This window comes from Acomys minous, assembly GCF_964271855.1.
Source record: "Acomys minous genome assembly, chromosome: 5".
NCBI classification, from domain to species: Eukaryota; Metazoa; Chordata; class Mammalia; order Rodentia; family Muridae; genus Acomys; species Acomys minous.
The window spans coordinates 115250179-115267974 of NC_140494.1; the positions used below are offsets into that span (position 1 = coordinate 115250179).

At 43.5% G+C, this 17796-nt stretch overlaps 1 protein-coding gene across 7 annotated transcripts in view; it reads right to left on the reverse strand.

Annotated features, from left to right (window-relative positions):
- Positions 1-17796, reverse strand: part of LOC311597917 (uncharacterized protein) — a 40714-nt gene that overhangs the window by 9870 nt on the left and 13048 nt on the right. For all 7 annotated transcript variants that reach the window (XR_014779398.1, XR_014779399.1, XR_014779400.1 and 4 more), the window contains 8 exons: positions 17765-17789; positions 15046-15153; positions 13745-13819; positions 6972-7033; positions 6296-6320; positions 3571-3678; positions 3275-3301; positions 429-487 (listed from right to left, as the gene is read on the reverse strand). Coding sequence is in view for 4 of the 7 variants with exons in the window: in XM_084782523.1 (XP_084638649.1) it covers positions 429-487; positions 3275-3301; positions 3571-3678; positions 6296-6320; positions 6972-7033; positions 13745-13819; positions 15046-15153; positions 17765-17789 (489 nt within the window). In the remaining 3 variants the exon portion in view is untranslated. The remainder of the gene's footprint in view (positions 1-428; positions 488-3274; positions 3302-3570; positions 3679-6295; positions 6321-6971; positions 7034-13744; positions 13820-15045; positions 15154-17764; positions 17790-17796) is intronic.

Genomic DNA, 17796 nt, shown 5'->3' on the forward strand with positions numbered 1-17796 from the left:
CTCTGACCTCGTGCTTTAAAGGACTGACCACCTCAAAGTCCCTTAACGGATACCAGAACTTCATACCACATAAATATTTAGGGAAACTCATTCCACCTGTGTTAACCTTACAAGTCCGCAGTGGAAAGAGGACAGTTGTAGAAAACCAGGAGCTTTCCCTGTACAATGTGCCTGTCTGCTCTTACACACATTTTAATCTACACAGGAAAATATTTGTCACAAGAAGAGCTTCCAGGCACACACTATGGACCCTGACATAGTTTATAGTCTCATGCTCTGTTGTGTCATGGGTGACTTGGCATAATGCACCCTCTGTCCAAGAATATCTACTGTGTAAGCTGTATTTATTATTCAAATGTGGTAACTATTACAAAAAATAAGGAGTCACAGAAGTAACCTTTCTATCTTAGGAAAATAGGCCATCTTACCTTGTAAACCAGTGGCGGGTTTATCCTCTGTTTTTCTGAGGACTTCTGCTCATGCGTCACTAGAGGACAGAAAATGACTGAGCTCATGGTACTGTTTGATATATACCAAGGGTTCTTGGCTTGAAAAGGACAATGAACTGAGTCTATATGCCCAGCCTTGGTGGATATACTTAACAAACAAGGTTAGGCTGCCCTTATATATTTTTTCCATGGATGGAAAAAGGAAAGCAAAGGAAGACCTGAAAAAAATCAGTGAGGAACAATAGCATTTTTCCTCAAAGTAATGGGCATGAAAAGTAATATAAAATAGTCCATCTCGGTTTGGGTAAACTGAAGTAAATGTTAAGATTAAAGTGACAAATCTCCATCATTTCTTCGGGCCATTTTGAAATCGAGAAAACTGACATTTCTAAAGATCTTGATTTTTTTTTTTTTAATCCACCACAGAGCAAGACTGGCATACTGCATTCATGAACGATATACAATTACATTTTTAATTACTTTTTACTTACTGTGGTCACTTCATGTGTATGGTTCTCTCCTTCCACCTCCACATAGGTACCAGGAATTCAACTCAGGTCACAGTTATAAAAGGCAAGTGCATCTACCAGACCTAGCAGAGTCAACTTAAATCTCCATAGAGTACATTGTGGTAGAAAAGGAAAGGAACTTCCAAGCACATGCTGTGATGATGCTGAACTGTGCACTCTTTGTTCTCCGGTAATCGCTGATTGGAGGCTGGGCGATACTTGGAGTTTTACATTGAACAGACAACCACTACTCATCACTCATCTCTCCTCCTGGCTTCCCTCTACAGTGGCACCAATTGCACTCACCATTTAAGCGTCCGTCCAGGTTCAGAACTAGTGTTGCAGTGGGGAAGTGGGGGGAGGTGATTTGGTGATTTGGCCCCTGCCGTTTGGTAACACGGTTCCACATGAGAGTTTGCCCAGGAGTGAGGCATTGTGTGAGCACTGCAGTGCTGGTCTGAGGAGTAGTTATCTGCTTCTGTCCCAGGCTGTGTAGCTTCTGGGGTGAGCGGAAGTGTTTAGTGGTGCCTGATCAGTGTGCACAGAAACTAGCAACTGAAGCTTCCTCCTGGTGGTGTTGTGCTTGCCTGGGGAAACCCGCCACAGGGCAGAAGGCCCTTCACCCTGGGCTGTACTTGGCTAACTCAATGAGATGTCAGGTTGCTAGAGTCAGTGGATGTCCTTCGTCAGAGCTTATGCCCTCACCTTACACCCTGAGCTCAGTTGTTCTGTACATGTGTCTGTGTGTCTGTCCTTTCTTCACTCCCTCACCGCCCCCCTTGTCAGGACTCAAGGTGAGTGTGTCGCTGTACCAACGCATGGCAAAGTCCTTATATAAGTTAGCAAGGCAAGCATGTTATCACCTGAAACATCCACTGTATCAAAACGCAGAAGGATAGAACAGTGGGTGTGTGTGGAGAGGTGTGTGAAATCCTAACCTTTCTACAGTTCTACATAAGTGCAGTTTTTGCCTTTGAAGTCTCCACAGACCATTTGTGTGATGTGTCTTCATTCTGTCTGACTTCTCTGATGTCACAATAGTGCCCCATTATCACCTGTCTTCGGGGGGGAAAAAGCTTAGCACGAAGGAAATAAACTAATGATTAATGGAAGCACCGGGAGAACAAGGGCCCAATGAGCGCTGGCTTGGCTGCAAGCTGCTAACTATCTAAAGCTCTTGACCATGTGCCACAGCTGTTTCTTTGTACTTGGAATATACTAATTTCCTACACGGAAGATAGATGAAAAGGAGGCCAAATTGAAAAGCTGAGTCCTGAGATTACCACTTAAAGCCTACATTCTGTGCCGTGCCATAACAAACCTATACAAGGCCCTGACTTATGTGCCCGGCTGTGCATATGAAATGTCCCCTGTGGCCTCAGGTGTTTGAACACTTGGTCGCAAGTGGTTCATACCACTTGAGAAGGTTTGGAACCTTTAGGAGGTAGGGTCTCTCTGGAGGATGAGAGTCACTTGGAACTGATCTTTTAGGCACTGGAACCCAGTCTAACTTTTTTTTTTTTAATTAATTTATTCAGATTACATCTCAGTTGTCATCCCCTTCCTTGTATCCTCCCTTTCCTCCCTTCCTCCCTCTCTCTTTCACCCTAGGTCTATGACAGAAGGGGACCTCCTCCCCCACCATACGGTCACAGCCTCTCAAGTCTCATCTTGGTAGCCTGCCTATTCTTGCTCTGAGTACCACCTGGCCTCCCCACCAAGGGGAAGTGGTCAAACAGGGGGCACCAGAGTTCATGTTAGAGTCAGTCCCCGCTTTCCACACAACTGTGGATAATGTCCTGTCCATTGGCTAGATGTGAGTAGGAGTTCAATAGATCTGGACCCAGGGAGGTCTGCTCAAACTACTGCACCAACCAAGGCCAATACATGCAGTAAACATTGAACCAGTCTTCTGCTTCGTTATTGCCTTCAGAGTATGGGTGTCAGGTGACTACCTGTCCCTGTGCCTGACAGTATGGGTGTCAGGTGACTACCTGTCCCTGCGCCTACTGAGATGCCATCCCTGCTGCCTTCCACGTCTCCTTCACCATGATAGAATGATCCTCTTGAGTTATGAGCCAGAGTAAACCCTTCCTACATTAAAATCCTTCTTGTTAGATTATTACATCAACAAAATCAAAGCCACTGAAACAGGATGATTGCACAATAAAGTCTCCTTACCTCATTGGGAAGTCTCCTAAATTGACTTTCTCTCTTCCTCTGCCTCCCCAGCAGAAGGAATAACGTGATTACTCCTAGACCCTCTCATTGTATCTGACCGTTGCTTACCATTAATGCGTTACTTACTTTGCTCACCTGTCAAGTCATCCATGTCATCGGTATCTGGAAGAAAGTCAGTAGAGAGAGTGGTTCAAATATTGGTGCCTGTAGTGAGTGAAGCCACACCGCCCTACACAAGAACAGTTTCCCTTCAGTCATGCAGTGAGGACCACAATAGATGTGGAAATGCACATTTAAGTACAGATGAGTGAGGGAAATGAACACATCATGTTAAAAAAAAACTGCAAGGGAGCTTCATTCTCTCCACAGAGGAAATGCAGTATTAATCTACAGCTATGTGAATAACCCCGATCATTGAATTTCCACAGTACCGTTAGTGGTGGAGACCTTGTCTGCTGTATACAGGACAACGATTTTTGGTTCTTTTCTGGCCTTCTGTTTTTTGTCTTTAAAGCCCAATTTTTTCTTGATTGCAGAAACTGTAATGCATTCACAACAACAACAAAAAATCAGGTCAGCTAAACTACATTAAAAGATAGGAAAGCTAATGAGAGTTGTTTAAGCATTTACCATGCCTATCTGATTCAGAATTCTTGAAGATCACAGACACCAGTGAACACGGGCCAACTCTGCACATAGGTAAGGCCTCAATTCATGTGCATGCGATAGTGTCACCAGAAGGGTAGGGCAGTAGGATGCTCAGCACAGGAATCATTTAAGGGCCTTGTGAGCAGAGTGAAATGTGGGCGAGTCCTCAGATCTTCGTCCTTAGCAATATGGCACTACAGTTTCCTAAGCACTCACGATCAGTTTAAGGATTCTAGAAACATAAATGAATGTAGAGCCTTAAAGATCACCACTAGGTCTCCACAAGTACTCTATGGTATTTGGTGGATGCTGGACCAGTCAGACAGAAAGCAAGGGCTGGGTCAAGAGATCATAGTTGCATGGTCTCGAAACAATGGCCAATGTACTTTTCCCTATTTAGCTAATCGTTGTTTTGTAATTCATGCACAAGTAATATCGCCTTCAATGAGAGGGGGCTGCCAAGGGGCTCTCTGTACCTAGTAGTTTTACTCTGTATTATTTATCCTCATGTCCCTGCGACCAAATTACCAGACCTAAGTAAATAAATAAATAAATAGGGATGGATGCTGTATTTTTAAATCTCTTGACACCAAACGAGACTAATTCTTTCAAAAGAAGTAGTGTAACGGACTCTGGTGAGTGACCGAGTGTGGCGCTGCTCCCCTCCCCCCCCCCACTACCTTCATGCTGTCAGCATTGATCAGTGACTGTTTCTAATGATAAGACAACCAGAGTGGCAAGAGACGCCATGGTGACTCAGACTCCAAGTCTTTCTAAACCAGCTAGCATGGCAGGGTTGGGGAAAAAGTCACTTCTCTTCAGGTGACACGCGGCTCACCCAGACAGAGAGGAAATGTGGTGCTTTGGCGATGTAATGAAGGAATTGTGTCTGTGTACACGACATTCTTGGTGACAGCTGTGGAACCTAAACACCGCCATGCCAAACGAGGATCAGAGGCTTCACTCCCTCTAAGCTTGCACCTTCTCTTGTCGCCACTTCCTCAACAGAGTCCAGGTCACACTTTACAAACCCTTCTGCCATCCACGGGCAGGACACACAGTCCTACCCCACGATACTAAAAGCCTCCTTGGCTAATGCCTGCACGCACAGGCACACCCTGAGCCTCAGCCGTGTTAGAAATAATCATACTCATTAGTGGCTGGACAGTCCACTCAGTGTGCAGCCTCTCTATGTTCCCACTTAGCATCCAGCATCGGAACTGGCCATAGGGAGGGCAAGGGCTTTGGGGGAGACAGAGTCTACTTCCCCTGGAAAAGTCAAAAGAATGACTGAGACCAGATTAATGGCTTCATGTTGCCTGGAGTACTTAGTGGACAGCATCCCTACACTGTGTAGGTTTTGGAGTCATGGCCAAGGTTTCTATCGTGCTAAAGCATTTCACCAGTTCTTTTTGGAACAAGCCATGTTGAAGGAAAGCAGAATTATGAGACATATCCACTGTGTTTTCTGACGCTGAGTATCCCATTTTCAGAATGATATGGCTAGAATCAGGTGGGTTTTTTCCTTTGTTTGCTGTTTTTGATGATGATGATGATGATGATGATGATGGTGATGATGATGAGTGGTGGCAGTGGTGGCGGCATGGTAGTAGTAATTACTGTTTTCAGGCATTGTCTCATGGCACAGCCCAGGCTGGTCAGGAAATGCCCAAGACTTAGGATGACATTAAACTCTTGATGTCCCTGTACCCCCTTCTGGAATAGTAGAACCTATGTGCCAGCATGCTTGTTTCTGCAATATTGAGCATCAAACATAAGGCCTTGTTCATGACACTCTGGTATTCCAACAAATGAGCTAAACAAACAGGCAAACAAATACAAACACAACCAAAAAACCATCCAGCACACCTGTGCTTCCCCTGTCTCTCTCAACTTCATCCCGATACATGGCAGCTGCCTTCAGTTTCTACCTGGGAGCAGCCGTGCTGTTCCTTGAGTTCTCATAGCTAGGACTCTTCTCTGCTGACCACCCATGCCATGAGGAGCTGATGGAGTTATGGCTAGAAATGTCACTTGTATGCCATATGTCTGGGAACACACTTTGCTCTTGTTCTCCCTAGCTATCCACCTTGGTCACTTACTTCTGTGTTCTGGTTGGGTCTTCTGTAGCAAGGTATGCTGGGAAATGACTCCACCACGCATGGCTATGAGGAGCCTCGGACTACATAATGTAGGTAAACCATTGTCTCTAATTTTTGTTCATTTAAAAAAATTTTTTTGAAAACTGGGTTGAGAAATTGGGTTGCCTTTTGGAAGAAAATACATAAAGATGTTTCTTGATACTCAAAAGTCCAGACAACTAGGGTAAATAAGGGAACTGCATACAAATAACCATGGTGTGTCTCTTGGGGTATCAATGGTTGTTTTACGCCAAATTCACAATCCCATTGCCAAGAGGTTGCTTTGAAACAGTGGGGAACCAGACAAAGACATTGAGTAAGTACTTATCTACAGTGTGTCCTAAGAAAACCATTCCAGAATACGTACCGCATCTGCATTTCCTTGAGCAGACCTGCAATTTAGAGAAAACACCCTTAGACCCAAATCATACTGAGTTATGTTGGCACAGGTCTGTGACTTTTTCAGTGATTCAGGGCAGAGGTAAACAGGATGGGAAAGAGTAGCCAACTCAAGGATCCTATATTAGTCTGTTGTCTGACACCCTTACAAAACACCTGAGGCTAGGTACTGTGTGAAGAAAATAAGCATTTTTCACACTTTTGCCCATTCAGACTAGATCAAGAAAAACTTATCCTATGGTCCTTTACTAAAGGTTTCCTCAAAGCTACTGTGAAACAGCAGAAAAATATTGATAGCCTGGTCCTGGGAGATGATGACTCCCTTCCACCTGTGTTTACCTTAGGAGACACCAGCAGACAGACAAGAGGACAGTTGTTGAAGAAACAGGGACTTTTCCTGTACGATATGCCTGTCAGCTTCTTGTACATGTTTTCATCTAAACAGGAAAATGTTTGCAGAAGAAAAGCTTCCTGATGCACACTGTGGAACATGGTTTATGCCTTCCTCTCAGGCTGTGTCGTGTCATGGGTGACCTGTGCCCTCTTCTTATGCAAATGCTCTAATACCTAGAGTGTGACCAGTTTTATTATTGAGTATCGTGAAAGTTACCTTTCTATCTTAGGAAAAGGAAAGGTCATCTTACCCCAACCAGTGATGCTTTTGCCTCTTTTTGTGAGATCTTCCTTTGACCCCCCTCATGCAATCCTAGGGGAGGAGAAAATAACTTTCAGCTCCTGGTATCACTTGTTATAGGTCAAAAGTTATTAGCTTGACCTAATAATGGACTGTGCTGTGGTCTATATGTCTAGTCTTGATGCTGTAGTTGATTAAGAAACACGTTTGTGCTTCTGCTGGACCAGTTTCCTACCTGGGGAAAGGAAGTCAAGGGAAGGCCTCAAGAGAAACAAGGAACAAAACTTTTGTCCTTCTGTCTAATGGGAACTAAAGCAATATCAAACTGGGTATTGAACAGTTTGGGTGGTATTAAGGCTGTTTTTAACGCCTGCTTATCACAAATTAAAGTCACATGAGTAGGAATCCTCACCTAAAGAATCGTCTCAAAAAAAAAAGAAAGAAAGAAAGAAAGAATTGTCTTGATACCTTTAATTAATGCTGGAGGATCTGCCCTGATGCAGGCAGCCTATTCTGATAGAGGTCTAGATAAAGAGGTGAGTGGCAGAGGAACGCATTTCACAGTGTGCTGGCGTTACGTCCCTATTGTCACTGTGTTGATGCTGCTGTTGATTCCCTCCCTATATGGCCCCAGTTTCCAGGCCTTTAGGACAAAGGACGAGTACTTCTCCAGGAAACTTTCAGATGTGTGTGTGTGAAATATATATATATAATATATAATATATATAATATATATATTCATGTATATCATATGTGATAGATATGATAGATGTAACATTGTGGTGCTATGAGTGATTTAGAGAAAAAATGTTGTAAAAATGAAAATTTCTAATGGACTTAGTGGTACCTGTTGCTGGTTGTTCCACTAGATAGAACCAATGGTTACTAAAGACTTCTTTGGTAGAGTGGAAAAGCAAGCCAGAAAGAATGGTCTTCCATGGTCTCTGCTTCAGTTCCTGCCTCTTGGTTCCTATTTGAGCTCCAGCTATGAGTTCCTTCTATGATGAACTGTTATCTGGAAGTGTAAGCTAAATAAACCCTTTCCTCCCCAAGTTGCTTTTGGCATTGGTTATTATCACAGCAACCAGAAGAAAGAAAAAAAAAAAAGACAAGCTAGGACAATTGGGAAAACACTGAAATAAATGTCATGCTAAAGTAGATATTTATATCACTTCTTCAGACCATTTTCAGGTCAAGAAAAATGATACTACTTTTTTATTAATTTATTAGGATTACATCTCAATTGTTATCCCCTTGCTTGTCTCCTCCCTCCTATACCCTATTCCCCTCCCCTAGGTCTGTGACAGAAGGGGACCTCCTCCCCCACCATATGGTCACAGCCTATCAAGTCTCATCTTGGTAGCTTGCCTATTCTTTCTCTCTGAGTGCTACCAGGCCTCCCCACCAAGGGGAAGTGGTCAAATATGGGGCACCAGAGTTCATGTCAGAGTCAGTGTCTGCTCTCCACACAACTGTGGATAATGTCTTGTCCCTTGGCTAGATCTGAGTAGTGATTCAATATTTACTGCATGTATTGTCCTTTGTTGGTGCAGTATTTTGAGCAGACCCCTCTGGATCCAGATCTGCCCATCATGATGTTCTTCTTGTAGGTTTCTAGGACCCTCTGGGTCCTTCTATTTCCCCATTCTCCCATATTCCTCTCACCTACAGTCTCAATAGGAGGTCCCCGCATCTATCCCAATCTCCTGGTAAGTGAAGACTTTCAGGGGATATCCCTATTGGACTAGTGATCAATTATAAGTGAGTATATACCATGTGTGTCTTTCTGAGCCTGGGTTAACTCACTCAGAATAGGGCTACCTCAAGACCCAGCTATTCCACTCCTTGGAATATACCCAGAAGATGCTCGACCACACAAGGACATACACTCAACCATGTTCATAACAGCCTTCTTTGTAATAGCCAGAACCTGGAAACAACCTAAATGTCCCTCAGTTGAAGAACGGATAAAGAAACTGTGGTACATTTACACTATGGAATACTACTCAGCTATTAAAAACGAGGAAATCCTGAAATTTGTGGGCAAATGGATGGAACTAGAAATGATCATACTACTTTTTTAAAAATGTGCATTGGTGTTCTGCATGCATGTAAGTGTGAGGGTGTCCAACCTTAGCATTACAGACAGTTGTGGATGCTGCCATGTGGATGCTGGGAATTGAACCCAGGTTCTTTGGAAAAGCAGTCAGTACTCTTAACCACTAAGCCATCTCTCCAGCCCAATACTGCTTTCTAGATATCTGTAAAATACATTTTAACTATCACAGATTAATGTCAATATATACTATATTTACTAACCATATATGAGTTTAGCTTTTAAATTACTTTGTTGTTGTTGTTGTTGTTGTTGTTGTTGTTGTTGTTGTTGTTATGGCGCATGTGTGTGTGTATGATGTGTATGTGTGATGATACGTATCATAACATGTGTATGAGAGTCAGAGAACTTCCAGCTGTTGGGTTCTTTCCTTCAATTTTTATATGGGCTCTTGGAATCAATCTGAGATCATCTAGCCTTGGAAGGTAAACATGTTTAGCCAGTCAGCCATCTTATCAACTGTGGCATCTAGGATTTTAATTTTAGCATACACATTGCTCAACGGAGGGTGGGGTGGTGGGTGAGAGGGCTGGGAGAGAGAAGAGAAATTGGCGTTGGGGCATCTCTGGGACAAGCTGGAGACCTGGGAGGGGGGAGGCTCCTGGGAAAATATGGGCGTGACCTTTGATGAGACTCCTAGCAGTGGGGGATACTGAGATGGGAGTGGCCACACCCTGTAGCCAGGCAGGACTTGCAGTGGAGGGAGGGGGACCCCAACCAACTCACAAAACCCTTGACCCAGAATCTCTCTAGCCTACCAGATGTGAAAGGGATAAAAGTTGGAACAGAGATTGAGGGAATGGCCAGCCAATGACTGGCCCGACTTGAGGCCTACCCCATGGGAGGGACTCAGCCCCTGACACTACTAATGATACTCTGCTGTCCTTACAGGCAGGAACCTCACAGAATTCTCATCTGAGAGGCTTCATCCAGCAGATAATGGAAACAGATGCAGAGACCCACAGCCAAAGATTGTGGAACTCAGGACGTCTTGTGGAAGAGTTAGGGGAAGGATTAAAGAGCTGGAGAGGTCAAGGGAACCGCAAGAAGACCTACCTAGCCAACTAACCTGGGCCCATGGGCACTCATAGAGACTGAGCCCCAAACCAAAGAACATGCATGGGCTAGACCCCCCCTACACACATGAAGCTGATGGGCTTTCATATCTGCTTCAGGTTTATGTAATTTGTCCACCCCAGCCTGTGTACAGTAGGCACAGAGACGTTGTATATTGTACTGTTTTGCTTACCCATCTTTTCATAGGAAGGAAAGGCTAACCCTAACCCACTTTTCCCTCCAATATAGGATAGTTGGGTTGTATAATAAAGTCTAATTGTTAAACAGAGCCAACAGTTCACTGGATTCATTTAAAATAACCCAAGAAACTAATAACTGTTCTATGTTTAACATTTGACTTCATTACTGATTTGCAAACACACTTGTCTGATTTGGAATGTCACCTCTGCAAAATCATGGAAATTAGTGTCCAGTTAATAGAAATATGACATGGTCTGTGTAGGTGAGATCTCAATTCACATGGATGAGACAGTATCAGTAGAAGATCAGCATGACTATGTGAGGTGGCCAACATGCAAATCACGCTAAGAGTCATGTGAATACATTGAAATCTGTGCAGTTGCTCAGCTCTGCATTCTTGACATATGACACTACAATTTCCCAAGCACTCACATTGAGCCTAATGAAGCTAAAAGAGCAAATAAAGGAAAAGCCTTAATAGCAAATGCTGGTGCCACAGCATGCTCTGTGGTGTTTGCAGATGCGGAAAGGCTCAGCTAGATGCTAATGGTTAGAACCAGAAACCATGTTTGGATGCCTTCTGCAAAAAGGATATGCTTGTTTCTTTCATTATTTACACCACATGGCTTTTTATAGCTCAAGAATATATACAGTATTACTGGCACAGAAAGGCACTAGACTAGGGATTAATCAATACCTCCAACTTTTGGCCTGAAGGCATTGTATTAGTTACCTACTAATGTCACTGTGACAAAGTAGCTGACAGAAAAAAGTAACAGGCTGAATGTTCTACTTTTCAGTTCCTGCTACAAAATGTCACCATTCCTCTCACAGAAGTGGTATAAGGGGCCCTGGCTTGTTTAACCGTGGCCTTCCTCTACCACTACTTCATATGGCCAAGGCCCCTCAGTGGGTCTGTCAGGCATTGTCTTATGGCCTCGGTTGTCTAGGAAATGCCAGAGACCAAAGATGAGGTTAAGTTTCTGACAACCGTGCATCCCCTTCGAGAGCACGAGGTTAACAAGCCCCACTTCACGCTTTAGGCACTGTTGAATGTCAGACCCAGAGACTCCGGAGGGAATGTCAGATTCCAAAGACAGTCTGAAAGCACAAACATGAAGCCCAGCACACCTTAGCTTTCCATGCCTTCCACAGTTGTGAATTGCTGTCACCCTAATACCTGGAGTGTGACCAGTTTTATTATTGAGTATTGTGAAAGTAACTTTTCTGTCTTAGGAAAACCAACAACGGTTTTGCCTCTTTTTGTGAGATCTTCCTTTGGTCCCCTTCATGCAATTCTAGGGGAACAGAAAATAACTTTCAGCTCATGGTATCACTTGTTATAGGTCAAGAGTTTTTATGTTGGTGGCAACAGTGGTGACACCTAATTCCTAGCTTTGGTGCATATATTTAACTAACATCATTGGAAGGCTGCACAACCATTCGCCAGCTAGGAAAAAGGAAAGCGAGGCAAGACCTCAAGAGAAATGAGGGAAAAAAAAAAACGTTGTTCTCCTAAATAAAAGGAGTCTAAAAGCACCATGAAATAATCTGCCTTGGATTGGGTCAACACTGGAATAATTGGTATGTTAAACTCCGGCTAGTTTTTCTTAAATGGGTCATCCTTTGTATTCCTTCTGTAAGGTGGATGATCCAGGTTCAGACACCACAAATCGCATTAAGGCTGAAAATTTTGATCATCTGTCCTCTGGATTTCTAGTTGATTCAGCAATAAGGACATTTATTCAGAAGATGGACTCCTTCAATCAATCAGTGGTTCGTGTTCATGTAGCCTAAACAATCACAGGTCAACAGTTGGGAAGCTGAGAATCAGGGGCCACACATCTGATTCGCATCTTGCCACTGTCACCTCAGAGCATCATGACCTTGGGTTTATTCGTTATCATATCTCTCCAATTCCATCCAGAGAATGTGCATCAGTAGTAAGGAAGTAAAAAATAAATGTGTCTGTATTGTTCCTGGGTGATTTAGTGAACATAGCACATGTGGTGTAAGTGCTCAAAAAGGCTAATTAGTAATACGTACTACCATAGACATCGCACTTGTGGATTCACAAAAACCCTAGAACAAATTCTCAAGCTGCCATTCTCAGATATATCCTTGTTTATCCTAAAAGTATTCATTTTAATTCACACAGACTTTTGCTGCACGGAGAGATTAATTCCTGCATTGGTCTGAATGCATATTGAGCATCCACTTGTAAAGTAAGGTCAGAATTATTCTTCAAAATGTTACAATCACCTGACTAGTCAGAAGATCCTGCTTGAATGAAGTGAACCACAACAGACTGGGTAGGTTGCTATGATTTGTTTAAATGTCTAGGACTCTGAGACGTGGAAAAATCCACCCATCTTATGTTACAGTTGCCTCAGACAGATGATCATGTACCCCTTGAGCTATTGGTCAAGTCATGGGAAAGTCTGTGCTTGAAAGGAAGTCCTTTATCAAATGAGCTAGCCACTTAGCCGTGGATATAAAGATATAGGAACAAGTCATTTTTAGTGAAAGACTGGCCCTTTTACATAACAGATGAAGTCTTCCCATTCACTGTGCCATTAGGCATGCATAATAATGTTAAGTCTACACAGATGTCTGTGTGATGTATTTTCATTTTGTCTGACTTCCCTAGTGTCCAAACAGATTCCCTATATCAGCTGTGTGGTTTCAGCAAAAGGCAGTACACAGGAAATTACTAAAATACTTATTAATGAAAGCATGGACAGGATAAGAACACAGGAAAGCAAGCAGACTTTGAAACACCTGCCAAGATTATGACAAACTCCATTAAACTCTATCAGATGCCATGCTCATTTCTTTGTACTTGAAACATACCCTATTCCTCTGTGAAAGGATGACAAAGAAGCAAAAATAAGAAAGCAGGTTCTTATATTTTTTACCTGGATTCCAGATTATGTGACATGAGATGGTCAATCTACACAAGGCCACAAACCGTATACTGCATGTTCTGGTGTGATGGTAAAACGTCCCCCATAACTTCGTGTGTTTGCGCACTTGGTCCCCAGCTGGTGATGCTACTTAAGAAAGACTAGGAGAAAGGGAGGCACTGGGGAAAGACCACAGTCTACGTTTAGTCTTTGCTTCCTGAGTACAGACGCGATGTCCAGCCAGTGCCATACACCTGCTGAGATCCCTTCCATCCAGAATGGCCCCCTTGTCTTATAAGCCAAAGTGAACCCTTCTTCCACTAAAGTGCTTTCTTTCCCCTATTATTTGGTCACAGAAAATAAGAAAAGCAACTAAAGACAATGCATCTGCCTATTTGGAAGTTCTTACATTGACTTTCTCCCTCCTTTCACCTCCTAAGCAAAGGAACAATCTGACCGCTGCTAGACCCTCTCACTGAATCCATAAGAACTGTTAGCACCTACCATGATCTTCGTGACTCAACTGGGTCCCAGGAGAAATGGTGTCACCATCCATGTTGTCGATGTCTAGAGCTACGTCTGTGGAGAGTGACTTATATATTACAGTGTATAAGTAGGTTAAGCCACTCTGCCCCACACAAGAACCTACTCAGCTTTCCTTTGGCTCATATCATTCAGTGAAAACCACAATAGGCGTTGAAACACATTTTTAAGTTCTATGGTTGCAATTCTACTGATGAGCTAGGGAAACGAACACTCTGTACACTAAAGAGATGCAAGACATTTTTAGTCTTTGATAAGAAATAGAGTATTATGATTCATATAACGTATGTCCTCTATGGTTTCAGATACATGTGGTCTCTAGTTGGTGCCACTAATTGGGGAGGTTGTGGAACCTTTGGGAGATAGCTTTGCTGAATGAATGTCACTGATGGTAGCATTTGAAGAGTTGATAATCGCACCCTAATTCCAGCTTATTCCCTCTCCTTCCTGTTTGTGGTTGAATATAGTACTTCTAAGTCTAAATATGTAAATACAACCTACTCAGTCCATTGGTTTCAGGGTGGACCACTTGTCACTGGATAACCAATAGGGATGGGGAGTTCATCTTCAAAGACTATTTCTCCTGTTCTCAGTTCTCCTCAGTTGTCTGTATTTCTTTTTCTATGGGTAGGGCTCCATGAGATTCTCCCCTTTCATGTTAGCATGCCTCTTGCTGTTGTATGTCTTGCTTAGGCAGCCATACTGTTGAGGCATCATCATCATAGGTGAAACTTCCCTGCCATTTCTAGGAGACACAACCTCACAACAGATGTCCTGGTCCCCTGGCTCTTACAAGTTTTCTATCCCTTCTTTCTTGAAGTCCCCCCTCTACCTCTACCCCCATCCCCCGAGGCTTAGGTGCAGGAGCTGTGTTGTATGTGTATCAGTCAGGGCTTGGCACCCTCTGGGGAGTTTTTCAAATTGAACTAAATGCATTTTGCCTTTGAATATGGCCATAGGCCTACAGAGGCCAGGGAGTGGAATGCGATAGTGCAATGACAAGTGTATCTCATGGCCTTCACTAATTGAAACCTTGTTCCCTGGTAGTTGATGCTACTTGGACACATTGTGGAACGTTTAGGAAGTGGAGCATTGCTGGAGCATTGCTGCCATGGCTTTCACTTATCACTACTGACATTTATCCCACTGGAAACATAAGCTCTTCTATAAGTTGCTTTGGGTCCTAGTGCATCATCATAGGAGTAGAAAAGTAAGTAATGCAAATATTATTAATAACTCTAATTATTGAATATCAACAGTACCGTCACTAGTCCCGCAGGCCTTGTCTGCTGTTTCCACAGTTGATGTTGTGGGCCTGACACTGGAGGACGCAGTAACCCTAAGTCCCAGACTTTTCAGCACAGCACGAACTGGAATGCATTCATAACATAAAGGGGTCAACTCAATTGCATTTTAAAAACAAACAAGCAAAACCCAGAAAAACCAACAACGGTTCTGTGTATAAACATTTGATCTCATTTGTGATATCCTAGCACATTCATCTGATACAGTGTCACTTCTGAAAGGTTACAGCATCAGTGTCCATTTAACACAGATATGACATAGTCGGTAAGGTCTCAATTCAGGTGAATGGCACAGTATCGACAGAGAAGCAATGTGGCTCAGTGTGTGTGAGTTGACCAGCATCCAAACCCCTTTAAGATCCACAAAATCTAGTGAAACTTAGGCAAGTGCTGACAACACCATTCTAGGCACTTCGCTACCCTAATTGCACAAGCACTTATATTGAGCCTCATGAATCTAAAAAAGTAAATGAACACAAAGCCTTAAAGAATAGTGATAGGTCTATAGGGATGCTCTGTGGCGTTTGCTAAATGCTAGAAGAATCAGCAAGACAGCAGTGGTTGGATCCAGAGACAGCTTCAGAACAGTGGGCAGCAGCTGTCTCATTTCATTGGCTAACCACGATGCTACAGTTCGTGAAGACTGTATACTATCACATTCCAGTAGGGAGGCAGGTAAGAGGTTGTCTTCATGCCACCGTGACATAATTACCCTGACATTAAAAACCCTCAAAACAGGCCGGGTGTGGTGGTGCATGCCTTTAATCCCAGCACTCGAGAGGCAGAGGCAGGTGGATCCTTGTGAGTTCGAGGCCAGCTTGGTCCACAAAGTGAATTCAGGACAGCCAAGGCTACACAGGGAAACCTTGTCTTGGAAAACAAAAAACAAAAACAAAAACCCTCAAAACAGGGATGGATGCTCTACTTTTAAGTTCCTGATTTGAATATTGACCATTTTCTCCAAAAGAAATGATAGCAGGGAGTTTGGTTAGCGTAAATGCCCCCATCTCCACCCTGGCTAGTGATTAGGTAAACCATGCTGACCAGACGCCACAAAATGACTCAAATCCAAGCCATCCCAACGTGGTTCTTATATTACAATTGGTCGGGGAGCATTTCCTTTTGATTGACATATATGGAAAAAGCCTTCAAACTCAACAAACAGGACAAGAAGTCTGGTGTTTTGGTGATCCAATGGATGTGTCTCCGTGCACCATTTTCTAGGTGATGACTGTCACCAGCACTATCCGTGCAGCCTAAACCGAAAACCCTAGAGCAGGGCAGCACCTTCACTAGCGCTAAGTGTTCGCCTTTCCTGCTCATGCTTCCTCAATAAAGCCTGTTTTCCACACAGCCCTACCTGCCTTTCACAAAAACAAGCCGTCGTGAACGCCTTCAGCATGTAGAGGCGCCCTAAGCCACGAGGCATTTTAGAAACCACGGCGTGAAATCCTGTTGTTTGACAGTGACTGTGTACATCCACTGACTATGTTGCCTCTCTGTACTCTCGTTTTTCAGCCAACGTGGACAATGAGCACCAGTGAGGGGAATTGCCCTCTAGGCAGAAAGTGTAGCTCATCTTGAAAAGAAGTACAGTCAAAATCATGAGACTATATGAGTAACCTAGTGGACACAAGCCCTGAACTGCGTGGCTCTTTGGACTTAAGTTAATGTCTTCTATAGTGCTAAAGCTTTCGCCTAGAACCAGCCACACTGGAGGAAAGCCCAGTTATGACACATGTCCACCGTGGGTTTTTGTTTTTGTTTTTGTTTTTTATCTAGATCAATTTCATAAGAAGCGGAAAGGCTTTTATTTTTCTGCGGTTTTGTTGTTCTTGATGGCTGATTTACTCTTCTCAGACAGGGTCTCATGTTACAATCTGGGATCCCCAGGAAATACCATAGGTTGATTACCATGTATTCCTCTCTACAGTGCTAAGATTACAAGACTCTGGGGAATGCAGTGCTGAGGGACAAACCCCACTGCCTTCTGGGAGATAGCCTAGTTTTCCAGAAGCTGAACCACCTGAACCTACGTGGGCCTACTCTTGCATAACGCACAGGTGCTTCCTTCAGTTTTGACCACCGAGACAGCTAGGGTACAGCTCAGAGTTCTCCGTGTGCTGGGATTATTCCTGAAAGCTAGGGTTCCCCCATAATTTCTACCCATAGCTTGGGAGGAAAAAGGCAGAGTTTCTATTTTGGAATGTCAGTGTTATGCATCCTACCTGGAAGCACACGGCGCTCTTGTCCTCCCTAGCTGGCAGTCTTGGTCACATACCCGCCCCTGTCCTCGTGTGTCGTTCCTTAACAGCATATGTGCTGAGACGTGAATCCCTCATACATGTCTGTGATGAGCTTTAAACTAACTCATGTGGGGAAAGTGTGAACTCTACATTTTTTTTTCCATTGACAAAATTGGCATTGGAAATTTGTTGGAGTATCTTGGGAGGAAACAGATGCAGATATTGTCTGTTACACAAAACCCCAAGGTGACTAAGACAAATGAGAGAACTAAAGACAAACAACTCCGCTGTGTCTCCTGGAGTAGCAAACTGTTGTCCTAAACTAACCCTGCCATTCTTGTTGCTGCCTGGTCACTCTGAAATAAGTGGTGCAGTAAGTGCATAAATCTTATCTACAGTGTATCTTAAGAAAGTCATTCCTGAATACATACGACATCTGTGCTTCCTGGACTGCACCTGCAAT